Genomic DNA, 23,277 nt, shown 5'->3' with positions numbered 1-23,277 from the left:
TCAGTTCTTGCCCAAATCCTGTGGAATGCCTTTCCCAAGGAGAAGGCTCATTCGACTCGGGCATTTGCCTCCTCTCAGAGACAAGTAGGAACATTTTTTTCTGGTATCAGGCCTTTGAAAACTAGATCCCTGTTTATCGATTGACATTGTGGATTGATCCTGCTGTTGACTGTTAATTAGGTTTCATTGGTTTTGTTGCTCTTAATAGATTGTGCTTAGTTTTTTTAAAAAAATACTGTATGTTGTGTAATCCCCTTTGTAAGTTAGATAATTGAAAAGCAGTGTAAACAGATAGGAAACAAATTGTCATCGGAGAAGGAGAGTTGGGTTTGCTTTTTTTAGCACTTTCTCTGGAAGCTGGAGTAGTGCGGCAGAATTATCTAGCACTGAAGCTTTTCCCACTCCAATCAGCAATCAGTCAGTGCACAGTTTCGATGTTATGGCTTGGTTGTTCATTAGCATGTAAGTCAAAAAACAACCACCATCCCAAATCAAACCGTTCATTGTGTAGTCCAGTGTGCTTATGGTGACTAGAACATTGGATGAAAACTGACGAGACCTGGTTTCAAATCCCCATTCAGTCCGAAGCTCACTGGCTGGCCTTGGCCAAGTAGCTAACGAAAGCTTTGGTTTGGGATCCAAATAGTTGAAGGTCTGTTTTCTTCCATATGGCCAAGGGTGGTGGATGTGCTTTTTATTGCCAGCAAGCAGTTATCCAGCATTCTGCAGCCTCCCTGACTTCCCATGCCCCCTGATCTCAAACACTTCATGGGTAGAGCTACTGCATGATGAGTTTTGACTGGGGCATGGACACCTGGGGAGGCTGCAGTGTGCAGATCACTGGTGAGATGATTTGTAGAATGGAAGGAAGGACATTCCCAAATAACAGTTGGCTACCTCAAAAGCAAGGCAAGTACATAAGAAAATCCTGCACCCCACTCATAAGAATTTCACTGAAATTTTATCATGCCTTAGGTAAATTTTTTAATGCAATTTCTTATCTCATTAAATGATGGATAATAACTGGGATGGGGGGAAATGCAGGAAGTATTTTTTTGACACAGCACGTATCCCACCACTTTTAGAAGCACAATTGGTTGGAATGCAAGGCAGGGCCTTTTCCACTGTGGCACCCAGGTTGTAGAATTCCCTTCCTAGATATGTCTGGTTGCTTGGCACTCAGTTTTAAGCTTCAGGTGGAGCGGATAAGACCTTAGTGTGGCTTGAAGTTCTGTCTCCCATTTTTATGCTGAATTGTTTCACATTGCTTGTGGTTTTAATGTATGACAGATTTTAGCCATTTTATTACAATTTGGCAGAACTGGACACTAAACCCACCATGATGCATCCAACAGAACTTGGTTCAGGCTAGAACAGCAGGAGGGATGTGAATTAGATAACATGAAGGGATGCTGCGTTCAAGATGTAGCAGATGAAGGGAATCAGGTAGAATGCTACCATTATCACCTATATACACTGTGCGAGGTGCTGCAAAAAATGCAGAAGCGACCTGAACTTCATGCTAACCTACTTTACTACCAATGTGTTGTTGGCTTAAGTTTCTTCAATCCACTACTTCTCAGTTTGCAAAACCGACCTGCTTTTTATGGTTTAGGGAAAACATTTTATCAATGAGGTTTATTTATTTTAATCACCATTGCAAGGATGAAGGAGTTTAAGCCCCAGCTATTCTCTTATTGAAATGACATTTCCCACTGCAGCACAGTTTTGCTTGACTTTTACAGCAAACGGTGCTCTTTATTCCAATTAGTTTCTGCCTTGAACACTTTGGTGTTGTACCACACAGCCACAGAATGTGCTAACTGCCAAAAGAGGATCTTCATGGGTTTTGGCAGATCCCACTTAAATTAGAGGGGAAGAAATGGAATATTTAAGAAAGGGAGTCTGTGAAATTGCTGTTCTGTTTTGTGCGCATGTGTTTCTTGTTTCCTTTCTCAATACCTGTTCTCTGTTGTGTACTTAGCTGTTGTTGTTTTTTCACAAGACTGTCTGGTTCTGATTGACTTGGCAATTTTATCCACTGGGGTTTTGTGTTTGCAGTAAACAGTACCCCTGGCAGGAGCAATCTAGGCTTTATTTCACCCAGGTCAAAGACCCAGTTTGGCACACCCACGCATACACTTTTGCATACAGGCTGGGAGCCTCAGTGGTGCCTCTCTAAAGGCTTTCCGGCTATCTTTTATAAGCCAGGATGGGCAAGGATCAAGGAGACAGGTGCTTGGTTTCACTCGTCCAAGCAGTCTGTCCACATCTTCAGGGGTAACAGATTGGAATTGATCCCACGCAACCTGACTAAACAGGGCTCTAGCACTCTCTCGCCCCGGCCCTGCTCCCACAGTGAAGTCGACCTCTTCCCGAATCTGAGCGACTTTATCTTTGCAAAAAAACTTTGCAAAATCATTGCAGGAGATCATGTGGCCTGTACTGGGCCCTGATGGAGCAGGTGGTTCCGCTAAATTGCAAACCACCTGAAAGAGTCTCATGCCACTGTTTTCCGCAGATGCAATAGAGGCGGTGAAGAAGGTCTTCTTCGCCATCACTATTGCCATTTGGTAGGCTCGACATTGAGCTCTAACCCATGTCCGGTCAGATTCAGAATGAGTTATCCGCCACCGGTGCTCTAGCCGTCTCAGCGATTGTTTCATTGCCCTCAGATCCTTGAAGCCCACTTTCCATCTTGGGCCTGGGAGAGGGCCCATACTGCACCACAGATTATAAGGCTCCAAGGAGGCCTCGGGACATTGTTGCTGCTGCTCTGCCTGTGAGTATTGGGCCTGGGAACCAGGCAGAGGGCCTTCTCGGTTGTGGTACTCGCCCTGTGGAACGCCCTCCCACCAGATATCAAAGAGAACAACAACTACCAGACTAGACGACATCTGAAGGCAGCCCTGTTTAGGGAAGCTTTTAATGTTTGAGGCATTACTGTATTTTAATATTGTGTTGGAAGCCGCCCAGAGTGGCTGGGGAAACCCAGCCAGATGGGCGGGGTATTATTATTATTATTAATAATAATAATAATAATAATAATAATAATAAACCCTGCTAGTGGCACCCCCTACCCCCCATAGCTACAGCACTGCCTCTGGTAGCAAACAGTAGCTGGGAGGGGCACATTTTAAGTGGAAAACTGCTGTAGGTATGGAGTAAAGGTTTAAACCCCTTTCTCCACATGCTGCAGTACTGATCCCAATCGGTACCCTGTAATTGTTGCTTTTACCTCAGGGGAAAAGTTGCCTGAACTAAACACATTTTTTAAATAATAAAGAGGATGATGCCCTGAAATTGAATGACCGTGTGATGAATCAGCAGGTAGAGGGGAAAATTGTTTCTGCAGTCAGCTCAAATGTGTAGAATTGCTTTCTGTTTGGAAGACTCACAATCCATTATTATGTGGATTGCATATACTGAAAAGGCTGCTGTTGTATATACCAGGGAGGACGAGAAAAACAACCTCATAGATGCTATGTACCAGATCTGGGGGACTTCTGGGCCTCCAGATGTTGCTAGATTCCAACGGCCATAATTCCTGACCTTCGGCCGCACCTGCCAGGATTTAGTTGAAGTCCAGTAACGTCCAGAAGGCTACGGGTTCACCAACCCTGACATATAAAAAGGATAAAGGTAGAGGGACCCCTGACCATTAGGTCCAGTCGTGACCGACTCTGGGGTTGTGGCGCTCATCTCGCTTTATTGGCCAAGGGAGCCAGTGTACAGCTTCCGGGTCATGTGGCCAGCATGACTAAGCCGCTTCTGGCGAACCAGAGCAGCGCACGGAAACGCCGTTTACCTTCCCGCTGGAGTTGTACCTATTTATCTACTTGCACTGGTGTGCTTTCGAACTGCTAGGTGGGCAGGAGCTGGGACCGGACAACGGGAGCTCACCCCGTTGCGGGGATTCAAACTGCTGACCTTCTGATCGGCAAGCCCTAGTCTCTGTGGTTTAACCCACAGCGCCACCCTGACATATACCTATCACAAAAAGGGTAAGAATTCTGTCTGCTAACTGTTGTGAGGGGTAGGTCTCAAAACTGTTCACATAGAGGTAGGGGGGCAAATATTGTTAAGGAGGATACAGTGGCAAGACCACCAACATTTGCAAGTGGCATGTAAGCTGGATGTCTTTGTTGAAATAAAGGATGTAAAAGTATAGCACAAGATGATGGCTGTTTTGTAAAACTCTATCTTTCATTTGAGTTGATAATGGAAAGGGACTGGCAGCTACAGGCAAAGGATAGATCCTCTTAGATCTTGGGCAAGGATGGGTGCATCTGTCAGTTTTGGTTTCTCTCAATTTCTTATTTTTCCAATCTTAAGTTCAGTTCTCTACATCAGTTTGCATTTTCTTTTAGAACACATCCGCATGAAAATTCACCAGCATTTTAAGGAGAATCTATGCCAGTCTATACATATTACATGCTGTTTTGCCTAATATGCACATTTTTTGCAAAAAAAGCTCCCTAATATAACACATCTTTGCATGTTCTTTTCATGTCTATATGCATTTATATGGGCACTTTAGTATATGCAATTTTTGTGCGTATTTCTTGGCTGGAAAACTGCATTGGCAAACCCAGAGAAGTGAGAATTTCTGTAGAGGTCTATGTTTTGTTTGGTGAATTGTTTCAGAAATTGCAAATTAGGGAGGTTTGCCATTAAATGAATCAACATTCTCTCCCATTCCTAACCTTAGGTTAATTTCTCCTATTGTTTTGGTTAACAGAGGAAGAGGCCCAACAGTATATAAGGGCTTGCCCTCTCTTGCCCAGCTCCCCATTCCCAGTTACTGGATTTGTAGTTCAAATCCATGCATGGGTTTATCATTACTGCTCATGGGGATAGAGAGAATTATCCCAGCTGGACATTTTAGAGCCCAGCTGGAGTCCAAGGGAGACTGGTGGGGGGGAACACTCCCCGACCATTCCTTCACCCTCAGTGCAAACTGAGCCAATTTATTGTGGAATCATTAAGACAGAGTGAATATATGAAGTTCTACAATATCATTGCACACTGTCTTTTTCTCTGGGGGCTTCTTTCCAATCGGATTTTATTATTATTATTATTGAAAAAAACCCTACTGCTGGTGTCTCTGGGTGTGCTCTTGCTATTTATCCCCTATTGGCAAGGAAGGTATTGCAATGAAAGATTTCATTATCTGGTTCCAAGCTGTATGCTATATGGAGCTTGAAGTTCTGCAATGCCACAGGCCTAATTTTTGAATTTGACAACACTAAATTGAGTTTGAAACCTGCTTTCCCTTGCAATCGAAGCCGACTCCCCTCCTTCCCAATGTAAGAATGTGTGATTAGGTATTGCAGTGGCATGACAGCAGCCATTCCTATTAAAATGCCCCATGCTGTGTTAAGTCTCAACAGGGAGCAGGAGCACAAATAGTACAGCATTTGGCCCTCGCTTGTCCCTGCCTGCCCACACTGCAGCTGGGGGTGCATGTGAGATGGCGCCTGTACAATCTACATCACACAATTCATGTTTCTGGCAGCAGGCATGGAACTTACCTGCTGTGTCAATTTCCTGTCCCCCGTGCTAAAGCTCTGAACTGACAGTGGTGTACAGATTTGCTTACATGGAGCCACTCCCCAGATTATAGAGTGCATGATTTCTCTCTCTCTCTCTCTCTCTCTCTCTCTCTCTGTGTGTGTGTGTTGGCTCCTTGGGCTGGATCCAGATGGGCTAGTCACACTAGGAGTAGACCCGTTGAAATTAAAGGGTCTTCAGTGAGTCCTGGGTCTACTCTAACCTGGATCTGAATCCTCTGTTTGCATATAAGTAAAGGTAAAGGGACCCCTGACCATTAGGTCCAGTCGTGGCTGACTCTGGGTTGCGGCGCTCATCTCGCTTTATTGGCCGAGGGAGCCGGCATACAGCTTCTGGGTCATGTGGCCAGCATGACTAAGCCACTTCTGGAGAACCAGAGCAGAGCACAGAAATGCCGTTTACCTTCCCACCGGAGCAGTACCTATTTATCTACTTGCACTTTGATGTGCTTTTGAACTGCTGGGTGGGCAGGAGCAGAGACCGAGCAATGGGAGCTCACCCCGTCGCAGGGATTCGAACTGCCGACCTTCTGATCGGCAAGTCCTAGGCTCTGTGGTTTAACCCACAGCGTTGCCAAATAGATGATAACAGTAACAAAAGGTCCTTGCCTTATAGAGCCAAACCATTGGTTTATCTATTCCAGTTCCATTTATTGTGACTGTGGTGGAGGCTGGTACATTCAGGCAAACAGGGGATTGCCCCATTAACCTCAGCCTGCCCTCAGCCAGCTCCCACCCACCTGGCTTCTTACAATCAGTCCCGGGCAGAAATGCCTACCCATTTGTTCATCCTTAGTCTCAGAGTTGCCCTCGCAGAACTCAGTGGGGAGAGGGGGACAACATGAGAGTTGGTTGGCTCTGCCTCTGCCTACTGTTTGCCTCTCTTCTTCCTGGCCTACCAGTCCCAGTGGGCAGACGGGCAGTAGATTTCTGGTCTCAGGCAGAAATTTCCCACATCTTTGTTAATTGAGATCCTTTAAGCGGAAATGCCTGTGATTGCATCTCTAGCCATTTACTGTCAAGCAAACACCCCACCAAAATTGCTTCTAGATCAATACTGCTTAATAATAATGGCAGCAGCAGCAGCAGCAACAACAACAACAAGCCAGAGATTTGCTTAAAGAACCTGAGCAATTAAGATTTTGCCTTTCACACATTTATAGCATTGGCCCTCATCTTTTATTTTGGGAACAGATAGATAGACAGGAGTGCACAACAATGGGTGTTCCCAGGTGGACATGGGGCAGTTTATGGGTCTCAGAAGATCACTGCAATGAAGTTGTTCATCAACAATACACAGATATCAGTGGGCTGGTCTATATTGGGGAGGGATAAAGTAGGGTGCAAATGGCACTGGAGGGGGCCTGAAAGAAGGCTGAACTCACCTGGATGCAAATATTTAATTCAAGGCAAAGCTGAGGGTGAAAGTTCACCATGTTGAAGAGGTATTGGGTTGCCTCCAATGGTAGTTCTACTCAGAGTAGACCAACAGTACAGGGATAGCTAGCTAAGGTTCATTTATCTCAGTGGATCTACTCTAAGTAGGACTTGGTTGGATACAACCCTTTGACAAACCCTTTGCAATTCCTTGTCCATTCTAAAGAAGCAAGGAAGGCCTACTGACCAGGGATGAGTTGGCATGGGCAACATGCTGCTAGCTCCGAAACATCAGAGGAACACACAGAGAGATCCAGAGGCAAGTGAGAAGATGCTGATGGTGACAGGGTTGAGTCCTAGGTTGACAAATGTGAATGGAAATAAGAGCCATAAAGAAAGATGGTGCATGATAGAGACAATGGTTTGTGACCAATGCTAGGCCTACTCAGAGTAGGCCCACTGAAGTTAATAGACAAAACAAACTTAGGTTCATTCATTTCAGTGGGTCTACTCTGAGCAGAACTTAGCTGGATGCAACCCAAATGTCCAGAGTGTGCTGTGTACAGTGCGGTAGGGTCAGCCAGATGGAGATAATTGCCGCATATACTGAAATTCAGGGAAATGAGAAGCTTAAGTTAGCCAAATAAACCATGCAATGGAACTGACTAAAGAACATGGTCACCTTCATGTCCCTTGGGTGTCCAATCAAGGCCTTGTGGGAGGCACTTAGAGACTGGATGGATTTGGAATGGAGTCAGCAATAAACTGCTTCTAAGATTGATGGGCTCCCAAAACCTTTCCCTGGACCACAACAATTAGTGTCTTTTTCTAAGATGACTATTGCTAATTTATTCATTGTGGGATAAGGATAGGCTATACCAGGAATTTGACTTTGCTACTGGTTGCTGAACATAGGACTGAAATCCAGTTCTAGAGTGCAACCAGCAATTTTAGGGCACCAGCATGAAAGGGTTTAGGGGTCATGGGCAAATATATGTCAGATTGCTACACAGCTGGATTAGCAAAGACATGGGCATTTTCCAGCTTTAGATCTATGGATACTTTCTCTTCCTAATGTGTTGCCATTTCCCCCTCCATCAAAGCAGCAAGAGTGTTAATTTTATCACGATCCCGTTTAGAAAAATAGGAGGACCTGAGCTCGGAAGGCACCAAAAAGCCATTTCAATGGAATTTGAAAACCAAGATGGTGTTTCACTCAAATCATTCTCCCTTCCTAATGAGTCGTTTTACCTCCCACAAGCCTCCTTTTCAGGGGAGGGATAACCTAGATGGATACAGCTTCATTGTTTGGTTGGGGTGGTGGTGGTTATAGAACATAGCTCCGGGGCCAGTCATATAGTCACCTTCACTCATGATTCCATACCTGCTTCCATACCAGCTCCTGATTTCATTTCCGTACCTGTTTGAAAATAAAGCAAGTGTCTACAGCCTTGCCAAATCCCAACTGTGCAGTTATTTCTATTTAAAACTTTTGCCAGTTTCTTCTTTTTAAATCATACGATGTATATGGGAGTTCCTCACCCACCAATTCCAAGGGCAGCTGCTCAGGGGTGTTTAAAGTTCTCCATTGCAATGTAGCCACTGGAGGCCGGGCAAGTTTCTAGCCAAGAGAGTTTCATATATGTCCTTTGGTGGAAATCACTGTGGGGACTTGGCAGCGTAGTCTGGCACCAAGGATTGCCCCTCTTCAGAGCCCCATGTTGAAAACAAACAAAGGACTCCCTGCACATGGAATGTTAGCATATCAGCGGGAAGTGTTTTTAACCCAGCCTTCTCCCTGACTCACTTGCCTTCTGCCTTCAGTCATGCTTTTTAAACACAGGGGCATATCTAAACATGCATTGCCCCTCTTGCATTCTCAAAAGGTACAGTCCTGGCTGGTCTGTACCATATGCTTTTATCTAGATGATTGGATTGACTATTAGAGAGGCAGTTGATAAGGTCTCTTGTCTACTCTCTTATCGGTTCAGTCATTAAAAATCAATGTTGATATTGTGTTAATTGTCAGTGATGCGGCACTTGCAGGTTTTCATCCCAGGATTAATTTCCCCCCTTTTCCAGCAGAGCTGCTCTGCAATGGAGAGCCCTACTCTGCTGGCGGGCATTTGGCAGTCACCCTTTTCTTTATGAGGCACCCGGAACAATGACCCTGAGTCAAACGGTCTTTAATTGTGCTTTTCTGCATTGTGATCGGCCGAGAACCCCATGTAGAACTGCTTGGCGGAAGCCACTCCCTCCACAACACAGAAACATCTGCTAACCCAGACACATTTCTGTGCTTAGGCAGGAGGCAGGAAAACAAACCAGGGAGTTGATCTGCCCTGGATAGAACCCAAGGCTAATTTTAAGAAGTTCATTTAGTTCCAATTTAATTTGGATGGCAGCCTTGCCTATAAATCGGAGCTTGATGAGAGCAATCTACCAGTCTGCCCTAGCATTTAATGCAGAAGGATGTAACTGGAGGGCCTCCAGATGAAGGTCCAGCTTTCCCTCTGGGACTCTCCCAGCCTCTACGCCCTCTTGAGGAGGGGAGCTTAACCAGGGTTTTAGTCAAAGGGACCGTGCTTTGGGGAAATGTTGGTTACTCTCACACTAAATAGGCTTCATTTGCCCCTAGGGACATCAACCAAAGTCTGATTGGCTATACAGGGTCGTGATGTTATCACATCCAGTACATGATCCCTGATTGCTTGGGATCACTTGAGAGGGGGATGAAATGCAGGGAGGGAATGGCCACGAAAGCAGCAGCAAAGTGGGAGAAAGTGACTGCAAATAGTAGTGAACATTCATGAAAAAGACAGGATAAGGTATGTCCCAAACAACTATTTTCAAGCCAAAAAGCAAAGCTGAAATACGTTCAGCCCTAAATCATAACCCCAAAGCCCTGAAGCCCTTCTATGTGAAACAATCTCTGTTAAGAGGGAGGTCCTCTCTTTTTCAGTGGTTAAACTTACTGTTGGGCGACTCAGCTTAACGCTTTAATAAGCAGCTAAGCAGGGTACTCATTAAAGCAGCTATGCTAAGAGTGACATCCCATCGCTATGACATGCTCATGACAGCACAAAACAATGGGATGCAATGGCAGCAACTTGGAACTTCTTAGTCATTTTACTCTTCATTTGGCTTCTGCTGAACTAGTTCCTCCCACTCTGTTCCATTTTTCTGGCATGACAGCATTAAACCTTGCAGCCGTCCCTTCCCAGACACTGGTTACAGATCTGAGCTTGGACTGTAACTGTGTAATGTGCCAAAGGACAGATGAATTAACATGGTTTGGGTTTACTTTTTTCTTTTCATTTTTTGCAACAGGAGACATTAGGCTGGATGAAATACTTTAAAGGCTTGTTTACTTCCAACCAAAATAACCTTTCAGGGCTGAAGGGGGAATGGTTCTTCCCCTTTCCCCCAGTGCTACTGCTGAATTTGGGAGAAAGTATTAAAAAAAAGGAGTAATAGACGATAGCAGCTGAGAGGTGAAGATAGTCAACTTGTTCACAAATTGCACAAAGCGCAGTGGTTGCTGCACGCCATGCATTTCCTTCCTTCACCTGCTCCCTCATTCAGATATCACATTCCTGATCCTCCAGATGATTGTGGTTGAGAATGAGAGACTGTAATGAGTGCTCCTTCCTCTCTTTTCTCCAAAACACTTCCTCGTTTCCTCAAACCTTAGTTTGCCATGTTGTCCTTACCAGCAAACTGTGGCTTGCATGATCTGTGCAAACTTTGTTTGAATGGGATTGCACAAACCACAGTTTGGCAGGTACAGTTTGAGGAAATGCTCTACCAAGCCAAGTGAGGGAGGCAGGGAGTGCTCAGATCTGCCACTTGTTCCTTGGTTTGGAGAACTGGCAGCAGGTTATCTGTAATGCAGTCTTGTGTCTGCATATATAACTAGAAGTGGAAGAGCTCTGCCTAGTTGTGATTGCTTGTTTTGCTGCCAGTCAGAACAAGCTATTGCATGGGGAGCCAACATGGTGCCTTCCAGATGTTATTGGATCCAAACTCCCACAAAGCCTCATATAGCATAGTCAAGGGTGATGGAGGTTGTAGTCCAACAACATCTGGAAGGCACCATGTTATTGACCCTGGACTATCCTCAATTGAAGGTGTACCCACTGCAGACCACAAGTTAGCAGCTTCAAAGCCCAGGTAATTTCTTTTCAATCAAAGAAAGGGTGGCTTGTCTGGAAAAAACCCCCAATGCACATACTCAGGAAGTGATTGTTTCAGTGTTGTGGAGGTGCTAACCACAAACTGCAGGGTTTAGGGACAAGCCAATGCAGCAGGGAATTTGAAATTAAGCTAATCCTGGTTAAGTTTCTAGGACTGGTACCTTTGCTTCAGAAAGGAAGCAGCAGAAATAAACTTGGATTGAGGTTAACACCACTTAGAGTTGTGCAACATTTTCAGATGGTGCGAGGATCACAGAAGGTTTCTCATGTTCTTCAACAAAGTTTCTCTGCTCTTCAACAAAGTGCCTCACTGCTTGACATGAGCACTCATACCCTTCTTACCATTCTTTGCTGTCTCTTTCTAAGGCCTCTGCCTGATAGATCTCAGCTGCACTGGAGTTGCTTTCATACCTGCTTCCTGTGCCACTCCTGTAATGTCTGAAGGTCAAGATCGCAAGAGAGGACCACATCATGTGGTTCCTTGTCCTTACCCAGCTATACGTCCAAGCCACACTGGTCTTACATCCTATTTGACATTTACACACCTTCCAACCCCTTCTCTCCATTTCAGCAAGCGGCTCTTTCCCTTCCAAACATGAATGCCGTGATAGCAGTTCCCACCTTGTTCTTTCAGGCGTATGATCTCGGTGTCTGAACCAAAACTGTTCCAGGCAGTGCAGTTGTAAATGGTCTGGAAGTCAGCCCGCACGATGTTGCTGATGGTTAATGTGGAGATTACGCCTTCATCCGTGCTGACGGTCTCTACCGTGTAACGCCCTGAGGTACCTGACTCCAGGACATTCTCCTTCCAGGACCAGGCCTGCGCATCAAAGCAAGCGGGGATTAGCCACCCTAGGTAATGTTCTCTCGTGCTAGAAATTATTTATCAAGTTTTTGCCTTTTACTAACGAATAGGAACATAGAAATCTGATATGCAAAAGTGATTTAGGGGTGGGTTCTGGCATGCTCTGTGAGCAGTTTTTACTTATCCGAATCAGTATGTTCATACGCAAAGGTGAGAGATGAAGACTCTTTCCTGGTTGCCCCACTGAGGGAGGTGTGCTAAGTGGTGATCTGGGGAAGGAGCCTTCTCAGTGGTGGCTCCTCAGCTATAGACCTGTCTACTGCCTACCGGGTTATTTTTCTTGTACACACAAACACACACACATTCCAAGGCTGGAAAAAAAAATAGCCCTGAATCTGCAGTGATTTTATTTATCTATTATCTGCTGGATCAAGCCAAAGGCGTATTCAGTCTGGCACTCTGCTCTTGCAGTGGCCATCCAGTTGCCCACGAGAAGGCTGCGAGCCATAGCTGTCAAGTGTCCCTTATTTGAAGGGACAGTCCCTTATTCCAGCGCCATGTCCCGCTGCTGTCCCTTATTGATGGATGTCCCTTAAATGTCCCTTGAATGATGTCCCTTAAATTTCAAAGGAAGCAGCTCCTCTCCCTCCCTCCCTGCCGGCCAGGGAGTAGGGAGACTCCAACTGGGTTGCTTGGCTGTGTTGCTCACCCAATAAGAAGTCTAAGAACGACTGGGGGGTGGAGCTTTGCATGCCTTGTGTGTGGCTAGTTAATGCAAGCTGAGGGGGGGGGGGTTGAATGCTGGACGCCATTTTGTTGCACGTGCTGCTGCAAACTTTGCAGTGCAAAGCCAGGCCGGGGAGCCATCTTAAGTTGAGGCAGCATAGGCCTTGTGGTGCATGTGATTCATATTCTATTCAGTTGAACCTCTGGTTACAAAGTTGGTTGGACAGTGTTCTCAAAGCTACCCAGCATGAGTTTGACCAGACTGCAGGAGGACAGGAAGACTGGAGTGCCTGGAACAGGTGAGGCTGCAGGTCCCTTATTTTGGCTGCTGGTCCCTTATTTTCAAGGCTGCTGGTCCCTTATTTTCAAATCTGTAAGTTGACAGCTATGCTGCGAGCAGATCCTGAGTTCAGCAGAACTTGCCTCACTTGTGATTCCCACCAACTGGTATTTGAAGGCATACTAACTCCAGCAGTGAAGAATATAGCCAGCTTGGATAGTAACCCTCCCTACTATCCCTTGGATAGTAACCCTCCCTAAGATATAGCAGTACATGGTAACATATAAAGCTGAGAGTGAGAACACAGAATACTGGTAGCCTGAAGAGTATTAGAAAATCATTAAAAACACAAATGAGTAATATGAGAATTTAACAAAAACATAATTAGTAACACAGACAGTTATTAGAAATAAATTATTAGAAATTAACCTCCCTTTTATCTCCCCTCCCTTTTAAAAAAATAGGCAAATCAGAAGAAATCCTTACTGCAGCAAAAAAAAGGGAAGCATATACTTGTAAATATGCATTGCTTTTTATGCTGGTTTTATCTGCTGTTTTATTTATTTGTTTACTTGTTTTCGTACATTTATACTCTGACTTCCACCATGGAACCCAAGGCAGCATACATAGAGTGCTCAGGTGGTCACACAGGCAGGCAGGCAGGCGCTGCCCAGACCCAGACCTGTGTAGCTTCAGCAAGAAGGTGGCCTCCTGTGCCTTCGGATGCTGTTGAACTACAGCTCCCATCAGCCTCACCCAGCATGGCCAATGGTCAAGGAAGATGGAATCTGCAGTCCCACGAGACCTTGGCTACCCTTGTTCTGGAGCACCATTCATCTTCATGAAGTTGTACAAGCTAAAACCAAAAAAGCCAAATAGGAGGTTTGGGTTTCAATTCCCCAAGGTGCCAAACAATCCTCCAAGAAGTGGAAGATGCCTTCCACATTATCCCTTGCCTTATAATTTTCTGCTGGATGGAGTTCACAAATGCAGGAAGTCCAGTGTTGGAACCTTCCTGGCTGAAGGCTGAAGAGCAACCTTCTGCAACATGGCACCCTCTAGGGGCTGTTGAACACCATCTCCCACCATTCCTGTCCATTGGCTTTGCTGGCTGAGGCTGATGGGAGTTGCGGTCCAGCACATGCCCTTTGATTATGCTGTTTTAATATAATGCAACATAAGCTGTCCTAAACAATTTCTTTTGAAGGGCGGGAAATAAATGAATGATTCATTTCCCTTGGGCTCTGGCTGCTATTTACGTTGCTCAGGGAGCTGCCTACTTACAATTCGGTCTGGTGGGGGCGTGCTGCGGATGAAGCATTTGATCTGGCCTTTCTCCCCGTGAAGAGCGTGCTGCGTCTGGGTGCTGGAGATTATAGGTGGTCCTGTGGAAAGGGCAGAAACAGAGGGAAATGGGGAGTGACATAGTGCTGCATTCCTCCACCCTCCCCTCACATACACAGGATAGAGCTCACAATCCCATACAGACAGGAACATGGGGAGCTGCCTTCTTCTGAGTCGGACCATTGTTCCATCTTGCTCAGTCTGACTGGCAGCAGCTCTCCAGGGTTTTGTAGCAAGGGACTCTTTCAGTTCTACCTGGAGATGTCAGAGATTGAATATGCTTGCAAAGCAGATGCTCAACCATGGAGGCATAGACCATGCAACTGATTGCAGCACAGAACTCCTTCCCGATGAGAACTATAGGGCTACCTGTTGTTTAGGCTCTGCTCTTTGTAGTAGTGGGTGAGATTGCAGGGCTGGCCCTTGCTGAGCTAAACTGAGCTGGCTGTCTCCTGCAAATAAATTTGGATTCTACTACAGGACAACAAATTGATTCTTCTTCTCGTTCTTATTATTTCCCTTGGAAAAGTGCCTTGTGGATTTTGTTTGCCTCGGGCTGCACGAGATCCCAGGAAGGGGTCTATAAGGCTGCATACAAACCATACATTTAAAGCATAAGGCTTCTCTTTAAAACCAAAACCAAAACCATGGGAATTGTAGTTTACCGCTCACAGAGCTACAGTTCCCAGCACACAAATGAGAGTTCCAATGATTATTGAGGGAAGTCATGTGCTTTAAATGTATGGTGTGTATGCAGCCTAAGAATCTTCCCCTTCTTCCTTCAAAGCATAACTAAGGCTCAAATTGACAGGTGATTTGCTGGGAGCCGGAAGAGGGTGCTGCTGCACAATGCAAGCGGATCCTTCCACCCAAGCTACAGCTCAGGCTAAAAAGACTGCAAAAGATTACCGCTTCCCCAACCCAGTTCTGATCCAGCATCTTTTGATTTTTTTGTGTGCTATTCGACTTCTTTGCAGCGGCGGTCTATCTCTGATAAATGCCATGTGGCTGTGTTAATATTTCTATGACTAATTAATCTCATTAAAGGATCAACACTACTCCTCAGGATATTTCTCCTTCTTCCATTCTTAACGCCCAACCACAGAATTTTAGTTTAGCAATCAGTTGCATGTTTTCTGCTCCCAGGGGAGGAAGAAAAAAAAAAAGATTTTCAGCCCCAGGCAGGAATGCTACTTTCATACAAGTTTTCTGATGTAAATTTCCTGAAGTTTCAAATATCACACTCACCCACCTGGCATGTTGCATGTTGATGTGGTTTTCCAGTACAGTGGTACCTTGGGTTAAGTACTTAATTCGTTCTGGAGGTCCGTTCTTAACCTGAAACTGTTCTTAACCTGAAGCACCACTTTAGCTAATGGGGCCTCCTCCTGCTGCTGCGCCGCCGAAGCACAATTTCTGTTCTCATCCTGAAGCAAAGTTCTTAACCCAAGGTACTATTTCTGGGTTAGCGGAGTGTGTAACCTGAAGCGTATGTAACCCAAGGTACCACTGTATACTGCCAATCCAGCCCACTCACTGGAAAAGGGCTAGCCTGCCTGGGCATGTTGCAAGAAGGGATGAATGAATCTGTCCCAGTTTCTCCTTCTTCCAATAGTAAATTTGGTTCTTCACATTTGTGAGCAATTTGTGATTATTATTATTTTTTAATCCCCATAAAATTCTTCAACAATTTTGTGCAAATTTCTTCTTATAAGTACATTTTTTTTTATACAATCTATTATTTGCTAGCAATTTCTCTTAATGTGATGCAATTTTGTACGCCACTTTCACTGGTATCTTCATTGGCATGCTGACTTTCCCTGATCTGTGAATTTTGTTTGGTTGCATGCATAGAACTGCACCGCAAAATTCGGACCAGTGCAAATTTTGAAGGCCGGCTGGGGATTCAGTTCTATTGTTTTGGAAAGTGGGAATTTGATAAGTTAGGCCTTAAATGTGAACTGAATCAAATTTATCTCTCATCCCAAGCTGCAAGGGACGTTACCTTGGAGACTGGGAAGCTATTGTTGCAAGAGGAGAAGGAAGGGGTGGGGGGGGGGGAGAGGAGTCTTCCAAAAGTGGGAAAGAGGTGACAAGGGAAAGAACTAAGACCACCTCCCCAACCCCTTTATAAAAGCATGTCAAGGGAAGGAATAGGGCTACACTATTCTGCCTTGTCAGACCCCCCTGCCCTGGAGCACTCTGTCCAGTTTAAGGATACTGACAAGCTGGAATGTGTGAGGAAGAGGGTGACCAAGATGATCAAGAGCAGGCATAGGCAAACTCGGCCCTCCATATGTTTTGGGACTACAATTCCCATCATCCCTGATGATTGGTCTTGTTAGCTATGGATCATGGGAGTTGTAGCCCGAAAACATTTAGAGGGCCGAGTTTGCCTATGCCTGATCAAGGGTCTGGCAACCAAGCCTTATGAGAACAGTGGAGGGAGTTTAGCCTGGAGAAGAGAAGACTGAGGGATTATCCCCACTTCCTCTTGTGCCACTGCTTTCCACTGGAGAAAACTGCTCTTTAGTGCTCATTTGGGGCAAACAGCAATTCAAGTTATTTTGACCACCTGGACTCGTGCTTTGTAGGCATGCCACAAGCGGAAGCATGAACAATCCTTTAGAATTGCAGAGTTGGGAGGCATCCCAAAGCTCATCTAGTCCAACCCCCTACAAAGGGGGGAATGCTTGTTTTCTGCTGTTCCGGAAGGAAGGACGCAAACCACTATATTCAAATTACAGGAAACGAGATTCTGACTAAACATTAGAATTTTCTGGTAGCAAGAGCTGTTTCACAGTGGAAAGCTGGTGGGTTCTACTGAAGTCTTTTAAACAGAAGCTGCCTGGCTATTTGTTCGGGATTCTTTTGTTGATGGATCTCAGCCAAAACTCTCTGCTACCGGCTGCTTAGTCTGTGTAGTCCAGGATGACGACTCAGGAACATAAGTTGCTGAACAGGTGGCGCTGTGGGTTAAAGCCTCAGCGCCTAGGGCTTGCCGATCGAAAGGTCGGCGGTTCGAATCCCTGCGGCGGGGTGCGCTCCCGCTGCTCGGTCCCAGCGCCTGCCAACCTAGCAGTTCGAAAGCACCTCCGGGTGCAAGTAGATAAATAGGGACCGCTTACCAGCGGGAAGGTAAACGGCGTTTCCGTGTGCGGCTCTGGCTCGCCAGAGCAGCGATGTCACGCTGGCCACGTGACCCGGAAGTGTCTCCGGACAGCGCTGGCCCCTGGCCTCTTAAGTGAGATGGGCGCACAACCCCAGAGTCTGTCAAGACTGGCCCGTACGGGCAGGGGTACCTTTACCTTTAACTTGATTGGTATTTGCTTTTATTATATACAGAGTATAGCACAGCTTTTGTACAAGTCACTATATACACAGACTCTATTCAAACTCTACACTCTAACTCCAAACTACTGTGTCATGCTGCTTATAAGGGAAAACTTTTAGCCAATACCACCTGTTGCTAGGCTTCCCTATCTCCAAGCAGACTTTCTCACGTACCCTAGCTGTACTTGGCATCTTGCCAACTCACTAATTGTCCACTTCAAAGCTGCAGTTTCTCACAAACCTCAACATCTTTAGCTGTGAATTCAGCACTGCAGAAGGTTAGACTAGATGACCCTTGGGTTTCCTTCTAACTCTACAATGCTGATTCTATGTCCCCTTTTTTTGGTATAAAAATGACCACGGAGAGAGATTTCTGTGGGGATGGGGGTGGCAACAGCACAAGCTTTGCCCATGTTTTGTCATGCCCCTACCACTAGGTTAAAAAGGAGAAAGTTGCAGGATTTTCATCCGGCTGATATGTAAAAAAAATAATGTTCTAGAGTGTGTCTGAGAACAGAAAAGGGATTAGGAATCAAAGAAGGATGCGAATCAGACCCTTGGCCCCTTGAGACAGCATTATCCAGATTTTGGGGGGAAGACCATTTTCAACCTGAGAGCCACCTTCCCTTCTGGGCAAATTCCTGGGGACCATGTGCTGGTGGTGGGCGGGGCCAGAGGCAAAAGTGGGTGGAGCAACAAATGTGAATTTCACCTTTATACAGTAGGCTAGGTTCTGCACACACTCCCACTCTCTCCTGTGTCCTCCACCTAGGCAAGCAAGAGGTCTTCTCAGAGTTCAAGGACACATTCTAGCCAGCAGAATGATTTAAGGAGGGCTTGGAGCAGGTCAGGCGAGGGGTGCAGCCTGTGGGATGTTGGGAGGTTTGGAGAGCTGCATTTGACCCCCCTGAGCATCTCCATATTTAATCTAGGTGAAAAGGCTCTCCAGGGTTTCAGATGGGAGTCCTAATGACCATTTCTGGAGATGTCAGCTGTGGAACCTGGGATCTTCCTGTGTACAAACTCTGCCACTGAGATGCAGGCCCCTCCCTGTTAAGGGGAGCAAAGAGCAAACAGAGTAAGGAGAACCGGGTGCCTTCAGTTTTGGTAGTTGAAAATATGTGGCTTATAGAAGCACTGGGGAAGCTGTGGATCTCCAGATTTTGTTGTACTGCATCCCTTCTATTGCCCCTGACCATTGGCTGCACAGGCTTAGTTCAGCATCACCTGGAGGGCTGCAAGGGCCGCATCCTTGGCTTAAAGGGATAGGACAAATGAAACAAGTGTGTTCCTACTCCAGTGCAATCTTTGCATGCACACATTCTCCTCTCCCACCAGTGCTTCTGCCATACAAACCCTTCCGCTCTGTTCCTCTGCGGACAGCCAGTGTGGGGCAGAGGTTAGAGTGCTGGACTAGGACTGGGGTGTGTGTGTGCCCCAGGTTCAAATCTCCACCTGGCCCTGAAGCTCTCATGAAGCCAGTCACTATCTGCCAGCTTAGCCTATCTCACAGGGTTGTGGTGAGGATAAATAGGTGTTGGAGAACCATGTACACTGCTGAGAGCTCATTGGGGGAAAGGCGGGCTGCAAGCAAATTAAATGAATGAAAAGCAGCATGCTGAGGGGTCCGAGGAAACATAGCTGGCAGTAATTCACCTGAAGGAACTCTGCGGAACAAATGAGATGAGAAAAAAACCACCAGTCAGGCAGCCTGAGTGCAATTATGTGCCCCCAGTAACTCTTGGCGCATGTGTGAATGCACGTGGAGGGAGTATAGGTTGCCTTTGATGGAGAAACTAATTGTTGGAGCATTTGTGCATTGAAACCTCAGCTTCTCTCATCCCAGGAGCGAATCGGCTGGGAGCTATCTCTGAAGGAAGGAAGGAAGGGGGAAATCTAGGAAGGAAATCATTTCAGGGGAACAACAAAATAGCTGGAGACATAATTGCTGTCTATTAGCCCCCTTCATTAAAATAGATTTGCATTTGCATGAGTGGCTGTGAGCAAGGAACGGAAAACAATGCGCTACCAACCCAAACGTTTGTGTGTGTGTGTGTGTGTGTGTGTGTGTGTGTGCTGTATTTGGGAGGGCAAAGGCGGTTTGCTTGCTGGTATGAGGAATGAAACAAGGGGGGCTGTGCACACCGTATCATGTCTCTCTATCCGCCCCCACTTTCTTCAATCTAATGTTCTACACAATTGTTTCATGCTAAACTGAGTGGGAAACAGACCTGGCTGACAGCCTAACATCCCTGCATGCCTAATACACTTGAAGGACTGGTGCAGCAGGGAATTACCAAGGTAAACATTTGTGTTGTGTGCCTCATTCATAATGAGGAGCGTTGGTCACAGAGCAAGAATGGAGTGAAAAGGAAAGCTGGCATGAGTGTGTGTGGCACACTCTCCTTGGTGCTTAAATGTTTAGGTCCTCCCCTTAATCTTAAAAGTTGGGGGGCTGCTGTGGTATATGAAGTGGGGGAAAGCCTTCTGCATGCAGTTAGAGGTGTTCCCACTCTCTATTTATTATGTCACACAGCTGAGGGCTAAGAGTGCCCTGGCAACAATAGGAAATGGCTCAATCCGAAGCTCTGCTTTCCTTCCAGAATCAGGGTGGGAACCTTCCTTGCTAACCAAAGCTGCAAACCTGAGTTGTATTCCTGACAGTGGTGACTGTTGCTCACTGCAAGGGCAGAAGGCAGGAGGACCAACAGTAGGTGTCACCAGAGCTAATGACAAGAAGAGCCAGCTAATTCTTGCTTTGTCCCTCCTCCTCCTCCCTGCTGAGTTCTACAAGAGGTGATGCTAAGGCTAAAGAGGAGGAAGCTGGTTGGCCTGGTCTTGTTGTCAGAAGAAGGTAGACAGGTGAGGTTGGTGGGGAAATGCCCCCTTTGGCCTTCACTGATTCCATCGTGGACTGCACCCTTGTTTCTGATGTCTGTATTTTATGCAGTGATAAAACCTCATGCAATTCACCAGTCCTAAAGAATCAGACCATCTTTGGGATGTGCTGTCAGGGGCCCGATAAGAGTGAAAGAGCAGCACTCTGCATGCCAGGCCACAGCAATTTCAGTGATATGGTGAGCATTTTCATAATCAAAAGGAAGGGATTCCATCCCACCCACACCCTGCTAACAAAGTAGATTTTAAATAGCACCAAAACAAATGGATTTGGGATGATTATATCGCCCCAGGAGTTCAGAATCTGTGAGGCTTATCACCATGATAACAGAATATGACATAAGAATGATTTCTGAGAAAATGAACAGCCCAGTGAGGTAATAGACATTTTGCAATTCAGGACTGGAGTCTGATTCCTCAGTAGACAGTGTTGGCTAGCAAAGGATGCCACTCTCCTCACTTGCCAATTCTGTGCTGAGTATTTGGGCAGTGTTGCTATGGATATAAATGGTGGCCGTATCGGCTGCAACTGTTTTTTGAGCTGCTGTGTGGATAGTGTCGTAATACAGCTCAGCCACAAGGTGGCACTGTTCTTAGTACGATTTGGGTGGGAACAAAAGTTCCCTGCTCAGTCTTGTTTAAGAGGCAGAGAGAGGAAAAGTTATTGTCTTGCTATTGTGTGTCTTTTAAGTCTTCCATGACAGCTTCGGTGCCAATTTATTTGTGCAGCCCCAGAGGCTCAAACAAAATGAAAGGCAGGTTTCTGGTTTCAGGGACTTTTTCTGGAATCAAAGGGAGGCTAGAAAGTTCCAGGGAGAATGGGCACCTGACTGAAAAACATGTTTTCCTATGAAACAACTGCTGGCATCTTGAGGAAGGACATTCCTTTTCTTTAGCTGTTGTCATGCAAAAAATATATATGCCACATCGGCACAATCTATTTAAAGCACTATGATAGCACTTGAACAGCCATGGCTTCCTTCAAAGAATCCTGGGAACTGTAGTTTGTTAAGCATGCTGAGAGTTGTTAGGAGAATGGGGATCCCGGGATCTCGATGCTTGAGATGAAAGGGGCAGCGCCAGCAAGGGGTTGTGAAGCCAGGTTTACAAATTAACTACTTCTTCATTGCCAACTTTGGTAACATAAGGAGTCTGTCATGTATCTGGGGACATGGGCTGAGTAATGCGACTGCAGCAGAAAGAGGATCTCCAAGAACCTGAGACTGAAGCATGGATAGCTCAGCTGGGGTGCTGATAACGCCAAGGTTGAAGGTTCAATCCCTGTATGGGACAGCATTGATGATGATGATAATAATAATAATAATAATAATAATAATAATAATAATAATAATAATATATACCCCACCCTCCCCAGCCAAGACTGGGTTTCAGGGCAGCTAACATCTGATATAAAATAATTGATCAAAATACAACTTAAAAAACAAGATTAAAATGCAACATTAAAACATTAAAATGCAGCCTCCTTTCAGTGGAAACTCAAACTTTTTTGGGGATAAAAATGTCAAGTCTTCACCAAGGCCAACTATCCAGACTGGTCCTACATGGGCCAGAAAAAAGCCAGGGAAGTCCCCAAATACGGTAGGTGTTCCATCACAGAAGGAGAAAGGAAAAAAGAAAGAGGGGGAGGGAATCAAATTGATTCCAAGCCAAAGGACCTGCGGAACAAAATCAGATCCTGCAGGGCCCTGGTCTCATGAGACAGAGTGTTCCACCAGGCCGTGTTGAAAAGGCCCTGGCTCTGGCTGAGGCTAATCTGACTTCCTTAGGGCCCGGGACCTCTAGGGTGTTGCTATTTATGGACCTTAAGGTCCTCCGTGGGGCATACCGGGATAGGTGGTCCTCAGGGACCCTTCCAACTCTACAGTTCTATGATTCTCAAGCTTGATGGAAATATCCAGGGTGCTGGACATAGAGGTAGCTTAAAATAAAGCTTAGGGCAGATAAATGAACATTGGTGGCAGGTGCCCATTGGAACTGGTAGGAGCGGAAGGGAGGGATACCAACAGTAGATGCAGCCAGAGTCGGAGCCAGTGATAGGCAGAGCTAACTAACTGCAGCTTTGTCCCTGCCCTCCTCCCTGCTAAATTCCACACTGTAAACGAACATCATTTTTTGCCTGTTGGATTCTTCCGTCTGTGCTAGCCCCCAGCCCCAGGCACTAATCTGGTTTGCTTGGTGGTACAATCACAGTTCCTTTTGTTAACACCATTGTCTGGTTCTTGGGATTAAAAACAGGGAAAGAAGGATTCTGGATAGAGGGACTGCTTGACAAGATTAGCTGCAGCAAATTGGTTTGTGCTGTATCTTCCGTTCCAGGCAATCGGTCATTTATCCTTATTATTACATTGGTGAGGGCCCGGTGCCTGATAACATCGCCTCTGCACAATTGACAGGAATCTAGGTTTCTCTCTCTCTCTGTCTGGCCCTTCCTCCCCTTATCAGGGCAGGTGGAAGGCAGAAGAGAATCATTTTCTTCTCATATGCCAAGATGTATTTTATTTCCACCCAGGGAGGGGATTCTCCCACAAACAGCCAGATGGGTGATCTGAACTGATGGGGACAATAGCTGCAGATTAAATGCAGAAGGGGAAAACAAACAAGCAAACAAAACCCAGGAATTATCTTGGGCATTCTTCAGATGACCTGTTGATAGAGCCATGGTTTGCTTGCACAAAATATATGTGGAAGTTAGACTACATTCACTCTTCGTTGAACAATATTGTA

The 23,277-nt window shown here is 45.8% G+C and overlaps 1 protein-coding gene across 3 annotated transcripts in view; it reads right to left on the bottom strand.

The window, feature by feature from the left end:
- The window catches only part of KIRREL3 (kirre like nephrin family adhesion molecule 3), a 761,094-nt gene that overhangs the window by 38,958 nt on the left and 698,859 nt on the right, over positions 1–23,277 (bottom strand). For 2 of the 3 annotated variants that reach the window (XM_079955017.1, XM_079955018.1), the window contains 3 exons: positions 14,242–14,342; positions 11,768–11,966; positions 8,335–8,370 (listed from right to left, as the gene is read on the bottom strand). In XM_079955017.1, coding sequence (XP_079811143.1) covers positions 8,335–8,370; positions 11,768–11,966; positions 14,242–14,342 — 336 coding nt within the window. The remainder of the gene's footprint in view (positions 1–8,334; positions 8,371–11,767; positions 11,967–14,241; positions 14,343–23,277) is intronic. The other variant, XM_079955019.1, reaches the window with a different exon arrangement.

Source organism: Podarcis cretensis (assembly GCF_951804945.1).
Source record: "Podarcis cretensis genome assembly, chromosome: 15".
NCBI lineage: Eukaryota > Metazoa > Chordata > Lepidosauria > Squamata > Lacertidae > Podarcis > Podarcis cretensis.
Note: the sequence above shows the minus strand (reverse complement) of the source record. Positions and strands in the feature narration are given on the sequence as shown.